At 41.9% G+C, this 18,742-nt stretch overlaps 1 protein-coding gene across 19 annotated transcripts in view; it reads right to left on the minus strand.

Annotated features, from left to right (window-relative positions):
* LOC122789306 (calcium/calmodulin-dependent protein kinase type II subunit gamma) overlaps window positions 1-18,742 on the minus strand; it is a 2,351,533-nt gene that overhangs the window by 89,690 nt on the left and 2,243,101 nt on the right. For all 19 annotated transcript variants that reach the window (XM_044056632.1, XM_044056627.1, XM_044056637.1 and 16 more), the window contains one exon: window positions 8,815-8,909. In XM_044056632.1, the coding sequence (XP_043912567.1) occupies window positions 8,815-8,909 (95 nt within the window). The remainder of the gene's footprint in view (window positions 1-8,814; window positions 8,910-18,742) is intronic.

Consider the following 18,742-nt stretch of genomic DNA (forward strand, 5'->3'; position numbering starts at 1 on the left):
AAGAAAGACTGACACTTAAGGATGACATTTTGGCTGCTGTCAAGTCATGTTTCCACCTGTAGACTATTACCTGATCAAGCATCTTATTCCATCCAGTGATCTTCCCACTTAAGTTCATGCACAAGTCTCATTTACACTATTAGAATGCCTACCACACTCAGAATTTGTACATTTGCAACTAGTGCATAATGCTACCTGGTTACTTCATGTGGCTTCTAGGTTCCACCATATTACATAGATTTTGTGGTGCTTGCACTTGTTACTACTCAAACAGAGGTCCTTGATCTGGTTTATTTAGCAACCCACAATCTAGATTCACCTTATTTTCAAGTTCTGCTGTCCTGGTATACAGGCCTTCTACGTTTCTGTGCTCAGCCTCACAATGTCTATTGGTGGTTCTATCTTACCATTTGGGATCTTATGGGCTCCCAATTAAAATGTTGATACTCAAAATTCAAAGTGCTGGAAAGACAGAAAAAAAAGAACACACTGAGAACAGTGAATCTTGAAAATCGTGCTTCTCTGTTAAACTTATGGGGGAGCCTCCTTAACCCTACACCCCCCATACTATAGATATATATATATATATATATATATATATATATATATATATATGTATATATATATATATATATATATATATATATATATATATATATATATACACACACACACACACACACACACACACACACACACACACCAACTCTGCGGTGACCATATCCCAGAGAAAAGGGAATATTTCAAATAAATGGCATCTCAGACTTGGTATATTTAAGTCTGTTCTTTCAACCATTCAGTCTCTGGGTTTCAGAACTCGCTCTAGTGGGTCCTAACATTTCAAATGATTACCAATTTTCTGCTTACTGGGCTTTTAGTTACCTGGATCCCTATACAAGGAACCTGCTCCCAGGCTGGTTGCATAACTCACCCATGCTTGGAGGTTTTAGAGTGGGTTAAAGACCTCTCTGTTTGAAATGGCCTTTATTTGACAAGCTGCTGACTATATGACTTTGCTATCATTTCAATGTTCAATATTTTATCATATTCCAAAATGTTTAAGTTGTTTTTGCCTTAATGCTGATATCATTGGTTATTTTATGTTTTATTCATTTGTATATATGTAGCTGGTGTGCGGGGAGTGCCTTCTGTGTGGAGTCTGCATGTCCTCCCCGCAGGTCGAGTGGCGTTCCAAAAGACATGCGTGAATGGGCGTGCCTTCGTTGAAGGTTGGGTGTCGAGCTGGGAACTCGGCACCGTGAAAATCTACTGCCAATCATTAGTGGACCAGAGTTCCACTGTGGCGACCCCTAACCAGGAAAAACCGAAAGACAACAACATATATGCATCTTTAATACTCTTGTTTTATTTACTTAACCTGTAAAATGCTTGCCAAGAATCAGTTAAATACAGATGAAGATGATGCTTATTAGTACTGCTCAAAATATGTTGGGGCTGAGGATTTCTCTTAAGTAAATACGTTGGGAATTCTATAGAAAAGCTGTGACAGAAAGCAGAATAAAGTTAATTTCCAAATCTTAAGTTCAAGACTGGAAAATGACAGAAGAGCTACTGGTTACCAGGAACAGTCCATCAGAAAAACATATGCACTATGTTACAAATAGTTTGCAATCATACGTCTCCCTACTTTTTTCCACTGTGGGACTGATGTAAGATATTCTGTTGCAATGAAATGCAGCTCAGAAGGAAAACAAAAAGACAAGAAAATGACTACCAATGTTTAAGAATTCTGAAGAAATGCTTTCTGTGCAAAAATTGTACAGCTGCCAGTTTCCATCAGAACAGAGGGAAAGGAAAGTACTACAACAAATTCTCATAACACTCTGACACTACAGTAAGCAAATAATTTGCATGCTTTCATCAATGGCATCTTCTGAAGCAAATTATAATGATTAAGAAGACCATCCAGCAGCTGTCACTTACAAAAAAAGTACATAAAGGCAGAATTTTTGGGCAGAGCAGACAAAGTTACTTTCCCCCATATTCAAGCTGAGAGACAATTTGCCACATATGTATGTGAGGTTGCGAACAGTAACCTGCTGATACAAAGTACTGAAAGTTAAAATAACATTGACACAGTTTATTCAGTGGTCCAGCTTAGGGTATTACTGATGTCTGCAAATGGAGTATGCACATCAGTCAGCTGCCATGGTAACTAGGAACACACCACAACAGTTATGACTACGGCATATTGCCAAATGGCTATACAGAGGGCTGATCACTCATATAGTACTCTAAATCAGTATGTGTATTACATGTACACACTGCATTTATACAGTCACTGAGAGGGTAAAGAGTGTGCTTGCAGCTGTCACATATCAGGGACAGGCACACTCTGTCCAAGAGAGCTGCAGCATGCAGAAACACACATCAATGCAGTACACACCTCTGTGCCACAGAAAACGAACTGTGCAACATTCCTTAAGCATGGCAAGATTGTGATTTCATGCCAAAGGATATCATAGTTTTTGTCATTTAGCTTGAGAAAGTTGTCATAGTTCCATTTCTTTTTGCATTAGTGCTTCTTGTAGAATCTGGGAGTTCCTAGAAGAGTTAATGATGGTTCCAAGCAGTGCTTTTTTTGTAAACAAAAAGGTGCTGGTATGGATACACTGCGTTTGAGTCAACCCCCACCAAAAATACTTATTTTTTTCTCCAAATCCTCTTTCATGAAAAAATAAATAAATAAAATCTTCTCTCTTAATAATACAACTGAAGTCACATCTCACAGCAAACTATTAAGGATGATAGTGAATAATCTTAATATTTACTTGCATTATCCTTGAGTTAATATAATTGTTCATTTCTGTGCTTTTTGAAGGGGATTGCCGATGCCCTCTCTCCTTTCCCTCTTTGATTACATGCACACACAGTGTAATTAACTAGCTTACAAAGTGAATAAAAGTTCCATGATTTTTGCAGTTTGTGAAATCACTGGCTATAAATCACAAGAGAAGCACCCTTTATGACATTCTGCATGTGCATACAATACAGACAGAAATAACATTGAAGTAACCCAGGAAATAAAAGGTATGAAGATTAAGACAGGTTTTTTGAGGTGAAGAACATTTTAAATTTGCTACGCTTATGTATAAACCTTGCAGATATACTCAAGGCTGGTGTTAGCATTTTGGGGGCCCCCAGCAAAATGTCAAGTTGAGGGCCCCAAGGCACTCCTAGTCTATATATCACCCTGTCACTGACAAACTTTTAGGAGTAGTAAGTACAGACTGACCTGTAGCTACAACACTCTTACAGTACAACAGGTCTATTTACCACACTATGTTCGCCCGTCTCACAGACGGACATTCTCAGTTACTGGCATTTAGTTATAACAGTGATACATTACATTTCTATGTACAGGTCTGGACTTCGATGAAATGGCACCTTAGGCCAAATGTTTCAGCCACAGCCACATACACACACAGTCCCTCCAGTCCTCCCCTCCGTTTCCCCCATTTCTGGGCTCCCTATACCATGCACATTACTTTTTTCCCCCTTTCTCACATTTTCTCTTACTCTTTAGCCTTTTCAAGAAGCCATTCATGTCTATATGCTCTGATGTGCATTTTAAAGTTGTTTTTCTTTTCTTTTTACATGAGTTTTTCATTCAGTAATGGCTTGAAAATAAATTAAGGTTAAGGAAAGAAATTCAGTGTTGCTGTTCAGCTTTAGTTTTCCTTGCATTGTTTCAACGCATCTTTCCTGATGAACACAGCACAGTAATAACCATTTAGCAAATAACCATTTAGGAAATGACTCGGATAAGCCAGGGCCCAAGTAGCCATAGAGTTATAGATGTAGTGGGGTATATTTTATAGCATTTTCCCAACCTTTTAATCCAATGGTGTCCTAAACAAAAATATGAGTAAGATAAGAATTTCAGTCTTACTTTTTTTTTCTTTCAAGGAAGACACAAGTTTTGCCTAAGGCTTAATCTTGAAAGATGATAAAATAGTAGCTCACAATAAACTAGCAAGCCAGTTGCCTGGATACATAGTTCCTAACTCAGAATGCTGCCTGCCTTCCTAACCCCCACAAATAGACTGGGATGAAAGCAGAGAAGTATTTCAAGTGACTGCTGACATACATATACATAGCATGCCTCCTGACTCCTCAACCCTAACAGTCAAAGGCAGCTACCTGTACACATGGCCGATGTGAAAGTGAAAAAATAATGATGACAATAATTTATTCTACCTTGTTGCTCCTAGACAATATGCTGTCCCTACACAAACTATAGTAACCTTTGTACACCTCTGAGGTCTATGAGAAAAGTAAAAGAAACAATGACCACACTGTCCTCAGCCCAAACACAAACTATAATGACCTCATGTGCACAACTCTATGGTTTGAATGTAATGAAAATTAAAGAAGTAATAACATTACAATCCCGCCATATAGCTTACAGCAGCTTTCTGTACACACAAATCTGAGCAAGGCTGGTTTTAGAATGGGTGCGGTTGAGAGGAGAGACCATTATCAGCTTTATCCTAACAGGGTCAGCCCTGTTCAGGTTAAAGAGTGTAATCAGAAAATTAATAAATTTTTTTCCCCAACCAGCAACAGTTTTTGTGGGGTCCCCACACAGTTAAGAATGATTAAGGGAGCCCCCTGTATTAATTTATACAGTCTTGGGAGTGGGGGCCTCCCAGACTCCATGAAGATTGAAGTGTCCGAATGTTCTGTGGTTTATTTTGTGCATTACTTTTGAAATATAATTACTTGCGAGATGAATTTTTATTGATATCCTGAAGAATAATGTGTGTCCTGGCATTATTGGGTGTATGCACAGATAAAAAAACAGTGATATTTTTTACACACACACACACACACACACACACACACACACACACCTTCTCAGAACAGCTAGTTTAAATTCTGCATGTTCTTCATCCGTGTTGGCATGCAAACACATGCATGGTTCTCCTTAAAGGAGAAGGTGCCGCTACCATCGTAGAGGTACCGATGCATTGTACCCACACGTACCGTCACAAAAAAAGCCCAGATTCCAAGTATGAAGTCATCAGCAAACATTTTTTTTTATCCGCCCCCCCCCCAACACACTGCTTCATACTTTCCAGTCATTTACCCTAATGTCCCCATTTATTGTTGGGTATTCCAGCTCCCCCTTCCATCCCAAAACTAACTCAGATTCCAGGCTGGGGCCAGCATGGAACTTAAGGACATCATTGTGGGTCTTGCCAACATTTGTTTATATAAGGGGGAGGGATTTTTATATTTTGACCTATCCTCATTTTTGTCCAAGGGCTACTTCCCTCAGGGAGTAAACAGATGAATGTCCCTCCCTCTGTGATAGGCACACCCAAGATATCTGTTTCAAAGTAGAAATGGCACATTTGGTTGACATGTTTAGGAATAGAGGATACCCGATGGAATTACTTTACAAACACAGTATAGAGATTGAGAGGAGAAGATCCAGTGATTTTATGCCCATCCTTATGGACAACAATAGAAAACTTGATAAACTTGCTAATGACAACCCCGGTCAAAATTATTCTTCTGGTATGGTGATGGAATTTAACCCAACAGGGGCAAAAGTTAGGAACATTATTAATGCTGTATGGGACAGTGTTTTTACCCAAGATATCTAAGACATGATAGGAATTGCTCCCAAGTTTATTAACAGTAGAGGTTCCAATTTAAAAGAATTGTTTGAGAAAAAGTTCACGAGCTATGATAATAGACCCTCACACATGCCTATCATGTACCGCGTTCTACGTTGGGATGACTACAAGAAAACTCAGACTTCGTATACTGGAACATATCAGGGACATTAGGAACAAGAAAACTACCAACGCCCTATTCAGTCATAGCAACGTTTGTACTAACTACAAAAAATTGCATTTGTTGTTATTGATAAGCTAACCATGAAAGACTTCTGGGGAGATTTCAAAACCTTATTAGAAGTCACTGAATGCCTGTGGCAGCTACGCCTGGATGCTTCTAATGCACCAGGCATTAATGAAAGTATTTCTACAGCCTGTGTATTAAAACTTAAATCTCATTTTATCTAATATACATTATATTTGCACATTACATTTCATGATCACTAATTTTTACTATTTTATTATAGAACTTCAGTATGTAACAGCATTATATTTATCAGCATGTTTGATATTTATTTATTTATCAAGTTTGTTCATTTATTTATGCTGTTTTAGCAAGCACAAGGGTTTAAGCTGAATTTGGATGTTGAGGGTTAATGTTTAATTGTATTCAAGGTACTCATGTGACTTATTGTTCCAATTAAGTATTTAAGCAATTATTGTTGTATTGTTCACTTACACCGAAGAAGCCCAATGGTGGGTGAAAGCGCTTAGTCAGTTTTGGTTTCTGGAAATAAAGCTGATGTTTCTTCTGGCATGGACCTGCTTGTTTTACTAGTGTTATTCTTTCCATTTCATGGACATACAGGTTTGTGCCTAACCTCCTGAGTTTATGAACAATGCCTGAGTGGGGTACTGTGTCAAATACCTTGGCCAGGTCAAGGTAGACAGTGTGAAGCATTCTGCCCTCACATTCATTGCTTTGGTGACAATCTCGCAGAAAAAAACAGGTTCAGTATGCATGACCTGCCTTTGATGAAAGCAAACTGGGTTGGGTCCAGTGTCTGGAGGATTACTATATCACTGATCATTTCTATGATAATTCTTTCTATGGGATATAAGACCAGTGAGACTTATGAGTCTGTAGTTTCCACAGTCTGGAGATGGCTCACCTTTGTGTATGGGGATGACGGTTTCTGTTCTCCATTCATGAAGCACAAAGCCTGTTTGGAGGCTACAGTTAAATAGCAATGCCAGAATGTCTGATAGGTCATGTTTCATGCTATTTAGAAGGCATCCTAGAAATTGTCTGGAGTCACTGATTCAGTGTTCTTGGCCTTAGTGCCAGCATAAAATAAGTGTACCCTAGTGATAAGCAGGGGGAGTTATATTTGATGGTATTTCCCAAGGGAAAGTTGAGGGAAGAAACGGGTAAAGTTGGAGCTGAATTTGTCGACCAGTCCATTTTGGGTACAGGGAGGCTTTCCCTTTATTGATTTATGTTTTTTTTGTAGTCTAAGATTCTTAAACAGTGGATTAGACAGCTTGTGTGTGCACCCAAATTGAAAATTAAGTAAATGTTATAGAAAGTCAGATGTATGCACAAAGCAAACAATGGCAATATAAAGAAAAGCTAAAACTCAGTAGAGATACACAAGCTTGCTTGGATAATTGATGAACTCTCCCAACTAAGCACTAACCCGTTCCTAGTTCACTGGATTGGTAACTGGCAATCTAACAGAACCCATATCATTAAGGTTCACAGTTACATAAGTAAGTACTAGGTCAGCTGCCCTTGCAGGCCACTTTAAGCCCATTTATCTTTCAAAGGTGAGAACTGAACAGTGTACCATCTGTCTGTGAGGAAATCACCTTATCCATTACACCTAACCTCAACCCCAAATTTTTAGGGGTACAGTTCATAGGTAAGTAGTAGGCTAGATGCCTTTGTGGGCCATCTTAAGCCTAGCCAATTTCACTTTCAAAGGCAAGAATCAAACCCTGTACCTTGTGCTTGTAAAGTAAACATCTTAACCATCATACCAATCTCCAACCTTCTCAAGGTTGGGGTATTTGCTCTGGACAGAAACTTGTCTCTAGCGGTATCTGACTGGGCTCTGTCCTGGGTCCTCTCCACTTTGGTATATATTTCTGTAACATAAAAACTAATATCAAGGGACTGTGGCTAACCAGGTTTGCTGATGATTGCAAACTGGGAGTGGTTATCAAATTTCATTTTGATGATACTCAAATTCTCCAGAAGTTACTGGATCAAACAAATGATTGGGTTATTAATAATGGTTTTACCTTCAACATAAAGAAATGCTGAACAGTTTCTTTTAGTAAATCTAATATTGCTACTGCTTACGATATAGATGACATTCCACTTAAATTTGAAACTATTGTCAGGGACATTGGTATTTGTGTTGATTAACTCACCTTTGACCACTATGTCTCTACCTTACACAACTTATCCTTTACAATACCTCCTCAAGGTCCAAAGAAACTATAATCTCACTTTATTCCTCCATTACTGTGCTCATAGTTGAATATAATGTACACTTCAGCATAATCATCACTGATCACCTAAACTAACATGAGCGATCTCAACATTTCCTCAACAAAATGGTCTGTGGGCCTAGGTAATTTTAGATAACCTTGATAGATTACAAGCCTGGTCTTTTTTTACTCAGTGTCACAGACTCCTGAAAGACGACTTCTGCTTAGCCTACAGTGCTATGAATGATCTAGCATCTTTGAACTTCTTCAACTATGTAGAATTAGTGTTAAAGCAAATACCTGTTCTAGAGACCTAAACCTATGCTACCACTTCTAGTACACCAGATGGTGTGACAGATACTTAAAGAAACCTAACCATCATTTTTGGAACAGGCTACCCATACCTATCAAGCACAGTATTTCCCTAGCAACCTTTAACACCAGTCTGAGTGACTGGATGGATGATGACAAACTTTCAGAGGGATATGTGGAGAAAGTCTACTTAATGGGGGGACACAGCCTGCCACCAGTATTGGGGTATCTGACTGAGCTTCTCCATGATCTCCTGTAAGCTTAGTAATAACCAATTTATTTGTGAAGCTCTAATATCAGCATCACAAATGAATACTGACCAATACCGATTTAGCACACTATTGTTCATGGGAAATCTAAATTCCATGATTCTCAAAGACAAGGAATAGTAACAATAAAATAAAATACTTACAGTTTTCAAAGTAAAACTTGTGAAAGTCCATGCCTTCCACTAGGTTTCCCAGAGCTTCTGGTTCGAATGAAGTTAAAGCAGGATCACAGATCTTCCTAAGAAGTGAGAAAGTGAAGTGAGTTTAACTATGGGGAGAAAGTTAAACAAAGCAGCAGCCTGCGTCTCAAAATAAAGCACTTGCTCATACACAAAAACATACCCACACAAAGCATTTTTATTCCACAGAATGATCAATGCAATCCTTAATATCCATGTTACTTTTATACCATGTTTGATTTTATGTTAGCCAAGTTAAAAACTAGGACTTTTTGTGCTGAGTTGGTTTGGATGCATATGATTACCACAGAACAGCATGGACAAGCTCTCATTCGGCTAGTGCATGAATGGTGTGCAGAACCGTTTCTGGTGGAATGCCAGCCTTGATTCATTTTTGAAACTGGGTTGCTGAAGACTATGTTCAAACAATTTGGGCACTGCACTAAAGGGTCAGCAAGGCAAACACTTTTTTAAATTACATCTCCAGGCACAACAGCATCGTAATACAGCCACAAAAGGAAACGAAAACAGAAGCTAGAAAATAAATGTTTCTACTGTGAAATGCACTAAAGTTGTAATAAAATGTTAGTGTACCTATTCTAATTGATACATACCAAGTAGCCATTCATACATTATGTGTGTGGCATGTATGAACTTATTTTTCAATCCTTTGGAGACTTCCTCTCCCGATACTGTTTTGTCTAGTGTATACCGTTCCATGCAGGGGAACTGAAGTCAACCGCAAGCTTTGAGCTGAAAGTGCATACACAGTGTCTTCTAGCAGATGGACAATATTTTAAAATGGTCCCAAGGTTGCAGCAAAAGCCAACTGCTAGAAATGGACTCTTAAGGAAAACAGAGCATTGCATTATTTAGATATGTTTCAAGCATACACTAAAGTGCTAACAGGTACCCTTTTACACTTTCCTGTACTATTTTGTTGTAAAGCATCAGCTGTTTATCAGATGCGCAGCACATACTGAACACTGAGAGACACGCTTCATACAGCTCATGGCTAGCAATATAAAAAAGGACTAGGCGCCAGCAATATAAAAAGAGGACTAGGCTGAGAAACAGCTGGTACAACTGTCCTGGACTGATTCAAACCTCCTCCAACTTCACATTAAATGACTTTGAAAGAATCTTCTGGGAGAATATTCAAAACCAACCAGCAATGATACCCAGAATAAGAGAGGTGACTGTAGCCCTGGCACAGAGTAAAATGTACCAAAAGAATAAACGAAAGGTAAATGATCACTAAAGAACTCATAAAAAATAAATAAAAATAAGCCATTAAACAGATCCATTCAAAAAATCATCAGAGAGATGAGTACACCTGTGAATACAATTAACTACTCCTTTTATTACATCACAGTCGGAAGGTAAGGATCCTACTGTGTAAAGTGAGCTAGTGCAATTCCCATTTGTTAGCAGAAGTAAGGCAGAGGCACTGTACTAAGGGTATGGGGGCACTTGTATCAGCTGCACTTATTTATATTTTCTTGATGGAGATGTCCATCTGGAATAAGCTCATTTTAAGTAAAGCAGTAGAGAGAAAAATCTTCATATGAAAAGAAAAGAAGTAAGTTAATGTTACTACTTTACTTAACATTAAGGAGTTAGGCAAGTAGAGAAAACAGATCAGCTAAAACACTGGTACTGCAGCAATGAGTGTAGAACAAGAAAGCTCAACCACTATAGCAATAACCCACGCCTGGGTGTGGGTAATGCTGGATTTACCCACGGTTGGTGTGGTTTGGTCATGAGGGCGAAGCCCAAGGGACCAAACAAAGCCAACCGTGGGTAAATCCAGCATTACCCACACCCAGAAGTGGGTTATTGCTATTATACAATGACATTATTTAAGAAAAAAAATAATTAATTTTCTTAAATAATGGCATTGTATAATGCCTCCTTGCTGCCGTTCCGCAGCTGTTTGGTATTCTGCGGCAGTTCTGATGTACTGTGCATGCGTATGCCTACGCAGTACATCAGAGCTGTGGGAAAAAGCAACGGAGAAAGCAAGATCTCCATTGCTTTTTACTGTTTCACTATGTTAAATGGGTTTAACATAGCAAGACAGCTTTAAAGTAAGCAACGGAGAATCTCCGTTGCTTATTTTAAAGCTGTCTCGCTATGTTAAACCCATTTAACATAGCGAGACAGGTTTAAAAAAAGCAACGGAGAAAGCAAGATCTCCGTTGCTTTTTACACAGTGTGTCGCTATGTTAAAGGAGTTTAACATAGTGAGACAGGTTTAAAAAAAGCAACGGAGATCTCCGTTGCTTTTTTTAAAGCTGTCTCGCTATGTTAAACTCCTTTAACATAGCGAGACAGTGTTTCACAAAAAACTTATACTAATGGAAAAAGTTCGGGCGACCGGACCTTTTTCCATTAGTATAAGTCGATTTAGAATGTGCACGCTGACCAATCAGCGTGCACGTTTTGGAATATTAATGGGGGGTCATGGTATAATAGAATATAACCCACAGGGATTAGGTGTTAATATTAGTACTTCCTCAGAGAAGAGTTCTAAGTGGCAAGGGCCCTTCAAAGTGACAAAAATGAGTGCAGCAAACTACAAGGTTCAACAACCAGGAAAGAGAAAGAGCAAATATATCACATACTGTACTAAAGCCATGGAGAGAAGAGCAAAGTTATGTAGTTAGTTTGCTGAAATTCATACAAGACAGACCAGAATAATCATTCCCTGAAATACAATTAGAGAAATTGTTGTCAGAGTAGAACAGGAGGACATAAGATCATCTCTATTAAGAAACAAATCATCATTATCAAAAATGCCTGGCAGAGCCAAATAATGCAACACAACAGACAGACAATACCTGCAGCAAATAAAAAACTTGCCTATACCCTTCTCTAAAAGGAAGGTGAATGACTTCCACTAACTGGCTACTACAGAAAATTTGTACTTAATTTTGCAACTATTACATGTACTTTGACAGATCTCACAAAAGGAAAATCTTCTTTTTTACAGTTTCTGTTTTCTCTAGGTGTGTTTTTATAACATTTTGTCTATGACATATCCTAAGTATTTGCCCAGGCTACTTTTTTAGCATTCATAGTTAACCTAACTGCCTTTTAGAATTTAGCAGAGCCTGCATTTTTGACAAGTGAGAGTCCCAGTTTTCTGAAGTAATGACCATGTCATCAAGACATGCAGCAACATATCATGACAGTCAGATCTTCAATATTTTATCTAAGTCTACGAAAGGCATCTAGAGCTCCATGTAGGCCAAATGATAACACTGTAAAATAAACATTCAGTGATTAAAAAAAAAAAAAAATTTTTTTTTTTATTAGTAGAGCAGCATCTACCAGTGCCCTTTTGTATAATCTAATGCTGTTAAGTATGTTGTTTTTTTCTTAGTTCTATATTAGCTTGTCTGTTCTGGGCATGGCACAGCTATCAAAAGTGCAATGGTCTCTTGAGGCAAATAGAACGTTTAATGATCTTAAAAGACTATTAGGTTCTAAAAAAGAAGTTATGTACTCACCATAATGTTCCATCTGAGTAATTATACTTCATTTTTCTGCAACCTGTGGGTATACGGGTCCGTACCGGATCCGAGCCGGCAACTTTTTTTCTAGCATCTGCTCCAAGCTCCTCCCCTTACCCATAATGCCCTACCATCTCTTATCTTACCTCAGATCAAGTTTGCTGCAACTAAAAACATAAGCAACTCAACCCAATGAACCAAACCTGAAAAGACAGGACAAGGCCCAGGTGACGGAGAGAGGGAATGTTGCAGAAAAAATGAAGCATAACTACTCAGATGGAACGTTATGGTGAGTACATAACTTCTTTATCTGAAGTAGTTAACTTCATTTATCTGCAACCTGTGGGACAGAGTCCCCAGCTACTCTGATCCTGGGAGGCCCTTATGGAAGGATATTCCTGAGCACCGCAGAGCCAAAGGGTGCTCTACCCCTCAAAATCAGATCTAATTTGTAATGGGAAATGAAGGTATGTGAATTGGCCCAGGTCGCTGCTGCACAAATATCGTCCAAAGGCACCCTAGACCAAAAAGCAGCAGAGGTCACCATGGACCTGGTAGAGTGAGCCTTAACAATACCAGGAGGAGATAAACCTTTTGCTTTGTAGGCATGTGAAATAGAAAGAGTCATCCATTTGGCCAAAGAAACTTTAGCAATAGCTTTTCCCATAAATGCTTTGGAAAAGGAAACAAACAATTGGTCAGTCTTGCAGAAAGACTTCATTCTATGAAGATAAAAATGAAGCTGTCTATGAACATCTAACAAATGGAGTTTGTATTCACCTTTATTTTGGAAGTTAGGAAAGAAAACGGGCAGATTAATGGACTGGTTTATGTTTGCTTCAGATACCACTTCAGGTAAGAAGGAAGGATTAGTACGGAGGGAGACCCTATCCTTGTAGAAGACCAAATACGGAGGCAAGGCAGATGGAGCTTGAAGCTCAGAAACCCTCCTAGCAGATGTAATGGCGACTAGGAAAGCGGTCTTCCAGGACAAAAATTTCAAGTCCACCGAAGCTGCAGGCTCAAAAGGAGGAGCCACCAATGCCTGTAAAACAAAAGTAAGGTCCCAAGGAGGCACTGAATCCTTGACAGGTGGACATAACAGAAAAGTACCTTTAAGAAAAGCCTTACACAGCCTAGAGAGGAGGCTAAGGACATGTTGTCTTCACTAAATTGTACTTTCACTGTGGAAGAACTAGCTCCTTGCTAAAAGATGCCAGACAGGAAATCCAATACCGCTGGAACAGGGGCTGTAAAGTGGAACAGGGGCTGTAAAGGGATCTATTTTGCTCTGAGAGGCCCAAATGGAAAAGCGCTTCCATTTAATGCAATTAAGTTTCCTAGTGGAGTCTTTAAGAGAAGCCACCAGAATGGATTTTACTGGGGATGAAAGACCAGGAGTCCTGGCAATTAACGGAACTGGAGCAAACAGGCTGTCAGCTTGAGGCTGCCCAGATCGGGCAGACGTGCCCCGGTTGGATGAGAGATTAGATCCGGGCAGGGATCCAGAACCCACGGGGGAGCTAAGAGATGAGACCAAAGGAATGGGAACCAAACCTGATGAGGCCAGAACGGGACAATGAGGATCACTTTGCACCGCAGTCGGCAAGCCTTCTGAAGAAACTTCGGAATGAGTGGCAATGGTGGATAAGCATACAGAAGCCCGGAGGGCCAAGCATGGACTAGAGCGTCTCTGGGGACTTTCCCTGGTGAGGGAATCAGAGCAAAGAACTCGCTGCACTTTGCATTGGAAGGAGATGCAAAGAGATCGCAGCAAGGCTGACCCCATGCAAGGAAGATCTCCTCCGCTACTGACTGTTTCAGAGACCACTCGTACGGCATCAGAATGGCCCGACTCAATCTGTCCACTAAAATGTTGGAGCACCCCGGGATGTGCATTGCTATCAGAAACCGACCGGTGGAGATCGCCCATTCCCACACTCTCATGGCCTTACGACATAGGGGGTAGGATCTGGTTCTCCCCTGCTTGTTGATATACCAGACAACAGACATGTTGTCTGACTGAATTGCAATCAATCCGACAGGGAGGACAGTGTGAAAGGCTTCCAAAGCTAAAAGCACTGCCCTCATCTCTAGAACATTTATATGCAGCTTGGTCTCTTGACTGGGACCACGTGCCTTGGACTGGCCTTCCCAAGCAGTGCCCCCCCCCCCACCCGAGTTGGAAGGCATCCGTGGTCACTGTGGCTTGGACTGGAGATGATGAGGAGGGGGTGTCCTTCTGATATCTCCGGTGAACTTAACCACCAAAGAAGAGATGTCCTGCAGACGTGACTGATCTTGATCGGAAATTCCATGGGCAGGTCTAGCCAAGGGCATTGAACAGCCAGAGTCCATTAAAGAACCCTCTTGTGAAGGCACGCACAAGGGAGAATCGATATGGTGGCAGCCAAGGAGCCCAGAGCCCAGAGAACTTTGCTCGCCATTGGAGACTTGGAGTTTGCTATCTGAGCTATGTGGCACCTGAGGTGTAGGATACTGTCTGGAGTTAAGAATACCTTCTTTTGTAAAGTGTTTAGCCATGCCCCAATGAAGTCTAGAACTTGTACTGGTTGCAATTGGTATTTCTGAACATTGACTGTAATTCCCAGTAGATCTGCCAACCGAATGAAATAATCTCGGGCCAGACACAAGTGATGCTTGTTGGGCGCAGCGAAGACCCAGTCGTCCAGGTATGGAAACACCTGAATACCCTGAAGCCTCAGGTGAGGCGCTACAACTGCCATTACCTTGGTGAACACTCTGGGGGCTGTGGTGAGATCAAAGGGTAGGGCTCTGAACTGAAAATGACTGGCTCCCAGCTGGAAGCGCAGAAACCTCCTGGAGCTTCTGTGTATTTTGATGTGGTAGTTAGCATCCTGGAGGTCTAACGAGCACATCCAGTCGCACTCTCTGAGATAAGGTAGAATGAACTGTAGGGCGACCATCCAGAATTTCTGTTTGGCTACCGACAGGTTTAATGTTGACAGGTCTAGAATGGGCCTGAGGTCCCCCGTCTTTTTTGGCACCAAAAAAAAACCTCGGGTAGATGCCTGATCCAGACTGATCGTGGGGGGACCTGTTCGATCGCTCATTCGAGAAGCAGCTTTGAAACCTCTAGAGCTGCAGCCTCCCTGTGAGCGGGTGGAACATCCGGGAGATGTTTTGTAATATTTGGAGGGGCAACAAAAGGGATAGAGTAACCTCTGGATATTATCTGTAAAACCCAGCGATCTGCCATAATGGACTCCCATGCTGCTGGGTGTAAGGACAATCTTCCCTCGACTGCCTCCAGAGTAGGACAGTTGGGCAACCCCTCAAGGCTGCTGACTGGGTCTATCAGAAAAAGGTTCCCTAGACCCAAAATTCCTGGGACCCCCTCTACCTCTAGTTCGGCGTCTATCCTGTCCCCCTCTGCCTCTGGGGGAATAGTTATCCTGAGAATCCCGGGAAAACTGAGATTTTCGGAACCACATCTTCTTCTGCCCTCTGATTCTTAGAGAAGGACTGCTGAGGGTTAGAGAAGCGGATCCCGATGGCAGACAAAGTCTTCCCATCCTTTTCACTCTGGACAAGTGTGTCATGTACTGTCTTCCCAAAAAGGGAAGAACTGTCGTAGGGAGCGTTGATAAACGACGCCTTGAAAGGGTCCGCGAACTGACACAACCTGAGCCCTGGCTGCTCCTTCTGTGGCATGAGAAAGGAGTCGCATCGACGTGTTTGAGACTGACTTCAGAGTAGACATTTTTGCTGAGAACAACTATCTGTCCTGCGGCGATTAAGACTCTGAGGGCGACTCAGCAAATTCCAAAGCAAGGTCTCGCTGAAGCCGAATCACATGTGCCAAATAATTCAGCGCACGGACTGAAAAGGTCGCTGAGGAATAGATGCGCTTCCCAAACCTATCCACTGACCTGAACTCCTTGTCTGGGGGGTGGACTGAGGAACTCTCCTGTGCTAGTTCCTTCTTTGTGGCCGCTGCAACCAACATAGCATCAACTGGGGCTCCTTTCGACCAAGGTTGTCTGTCGGAAGGGGAATATAAAATCTTGTCAGGGCATTTGGGGATGGGCTCACAGTGTCAGGCTCCTTCAATGCCCGCATGGTGATGAGGTCCACCAAAAGGGACACCCAGGAAAAAAATGGGCCTGTGCCAAAGGCCTCCAGGAACACTGACTCATCCCCAGAAGCTTTTGGGGCTGACCAACCCCCCCGCTGGCGGAGGATCTCCATAATTTCTCCGAAGGAGACGTCTTCAGGAGGTGACCTGGGGGAACCTTCTCCTTCATCTAAGTCAATGTCCATAGTGAGGGACTCAGTCAATGTCCATAGTGAGGGACTCTGGGGAGTCTAAGTGCCTCCTTTTGCACTTGCGCTTATGGTGACCCTCTTCAGTGGGACTCTCAGAAGGGGATTCATGAGCCGCAGGGGTTTCCTCAGGGAAATTAACCTGGGGATCCTCTGGCATGGGCTGTCCCTGAGACAGGATGAAGGGAGTCATTGCCAAATCCAGGGGGGCCTGGGTGGTATCCAAGGGGATGGGCTGGGTTCTCAATCCCTGGGAAAGAACCCTTTCCCCCACTTCGAAGGTCAAGGGAGAGCGGACCTCCTTAGCACCTAGTAGGGAAGATACCCTCCCCGGATCTGAAGCGGGGACCGGAGCCGAAGCCAGGGTAGCCTGACGTCCGAGGGAATGGATCAGATCCGAAAATGTCAGAGCTGAAGAATCCATTCCCTTGGGTCCGACTCCTTGTCCGTGGCTCCAAGAGTCACTCGGATCTGAACAAGTCAGATCTGAGGAATTCAAGGTAACAGCCGGAGTAGAGGTTGGAGGAACTGTCAGCGCCGAGCTACCAGCTTTGAAAAACCTCAGATCCAAGAGCCCTGAAGCCGAAGCATGGATCGGGGAAGGAGAGATGGGGCGGAAAAGAGGCATGGAGGTCCCCCCTCCAGAGGGAGAGGGGCCTGGCAAGACTCCCATCTGAATTTGGGTCTGAATGAATCTCTGCATCATCTGTCCATGTCAGAGTCAACCTCGAAGAGGCCACTGACTCGGATCTGGCTGGTCTGCGCAATGGGGAGGAAGGCCTCGAGTCCGAATGTTTCAACGGCTCCGGTGAGAAATGAGGAGACCAGAGCCATGGAGAAACAGGCCTCATAGTCTTAGAAGGGGGACTAAGAAAGAGCTCCCTGTCTGGGGATCTCTTGCAATGTCTGTCTTTTCTCTTCTCCCTATCCTCTATGCGCTTTTCTTTATCTTTTTCTTTTTCCTTATCAGCTACTCTGACTATAGATTTGTCTTTAGAAGGCCCATCACCAGAAGAAGAGGGAGGTTGAGTCCCTGTCTGGGTGAGAGGTAGAACACTAGAGACTGAGGCCGAGGCAGATTCCAGCATGGCAGCAGGGAGAAGGCCTTTGGCTACTAACTTGGCCTTCTGATCCCCAAGGGCCCTCAGATTAAAACCAGAACAGATAACACATTGAGTGGACAAATGTGCCACTCCCAAGCAAATAACACAGTGTGTGACCATCAGCCGGGGAGAGCTTATGGCCACACTCTGTACATTTTTTGAAAACAGACTTCGGGCTGATCAGCCATAGTCCTGCACCCAAAAGTATAAACACTACCTACCAGGAAAACCACACACAAACACAGGTAGGGGAAGGGCAGACCTAACTACTACTCTCTGCAAAACCTTTTTTTTTTTTTTTGACAGAGATGAACAACTGAGACACTAAACAAGGGGAGGAAGGGAAAATATTCACTCAAACACACACTAGATACAAGAAATAATACCACTTACTATACCTGAGCTCAGAGCAACTGGAGCGGCAAACGAGATCTGAGGGAAGATAGGAGATAGGAGATGGTAGGGCATTATGGGTAAGGGGGGTAGCTCAGAGCTTGGAGCAGATGCTAGAAAAAAAGTTGCTGGCTCGGATCCGATACGGATCCATATACCCACAGGTTGCAGATAAAATGAAGTTAACTACTTCAGATCTAGTGTTAGGGACTCCTGGTTTTACTAGGGAATTTACTTTGTATATGGATGCATCAGAAATTAGTTCGGGATTTGAATTATCCAAGGATATCCAGGGTGAGGAACACCCCATGTGCTACATTCTGTAAAAATTAACCATTGTTGAGAAGAAATACTAGGTCACTGAAAAGGAATGCTTAGCTCAGAAGCGGGTCTTTTATTCATTAAAGTGCTACCCATCAGGTAGGCATTTTAACCTTATGACTAAACACACCCCTTTACAATGGCTGAATAAATAACAGGATGGCAATACTAAGTCATACTGCTGGGCACCATCACACAAACCTTTTCATTAACAGTAACTCATAAACCTGGGTCGGCTAATATAAATGC

Source organism: Protopterus annectens, chromosome 14.part0 (genome assembly GCF_019279795.1).
Source record: "Protopterus annectens isolate FY-2018-M chromosome 14.part0, PAN1.0, whole genome shotgun sequence".
In the NCBI taxonomy this organism is placed as follows: Eukaryota; Metazoa; Chordata; order Ceratodontiformes; family Protopteridae; genus Protopterus; species Protopterus annectens.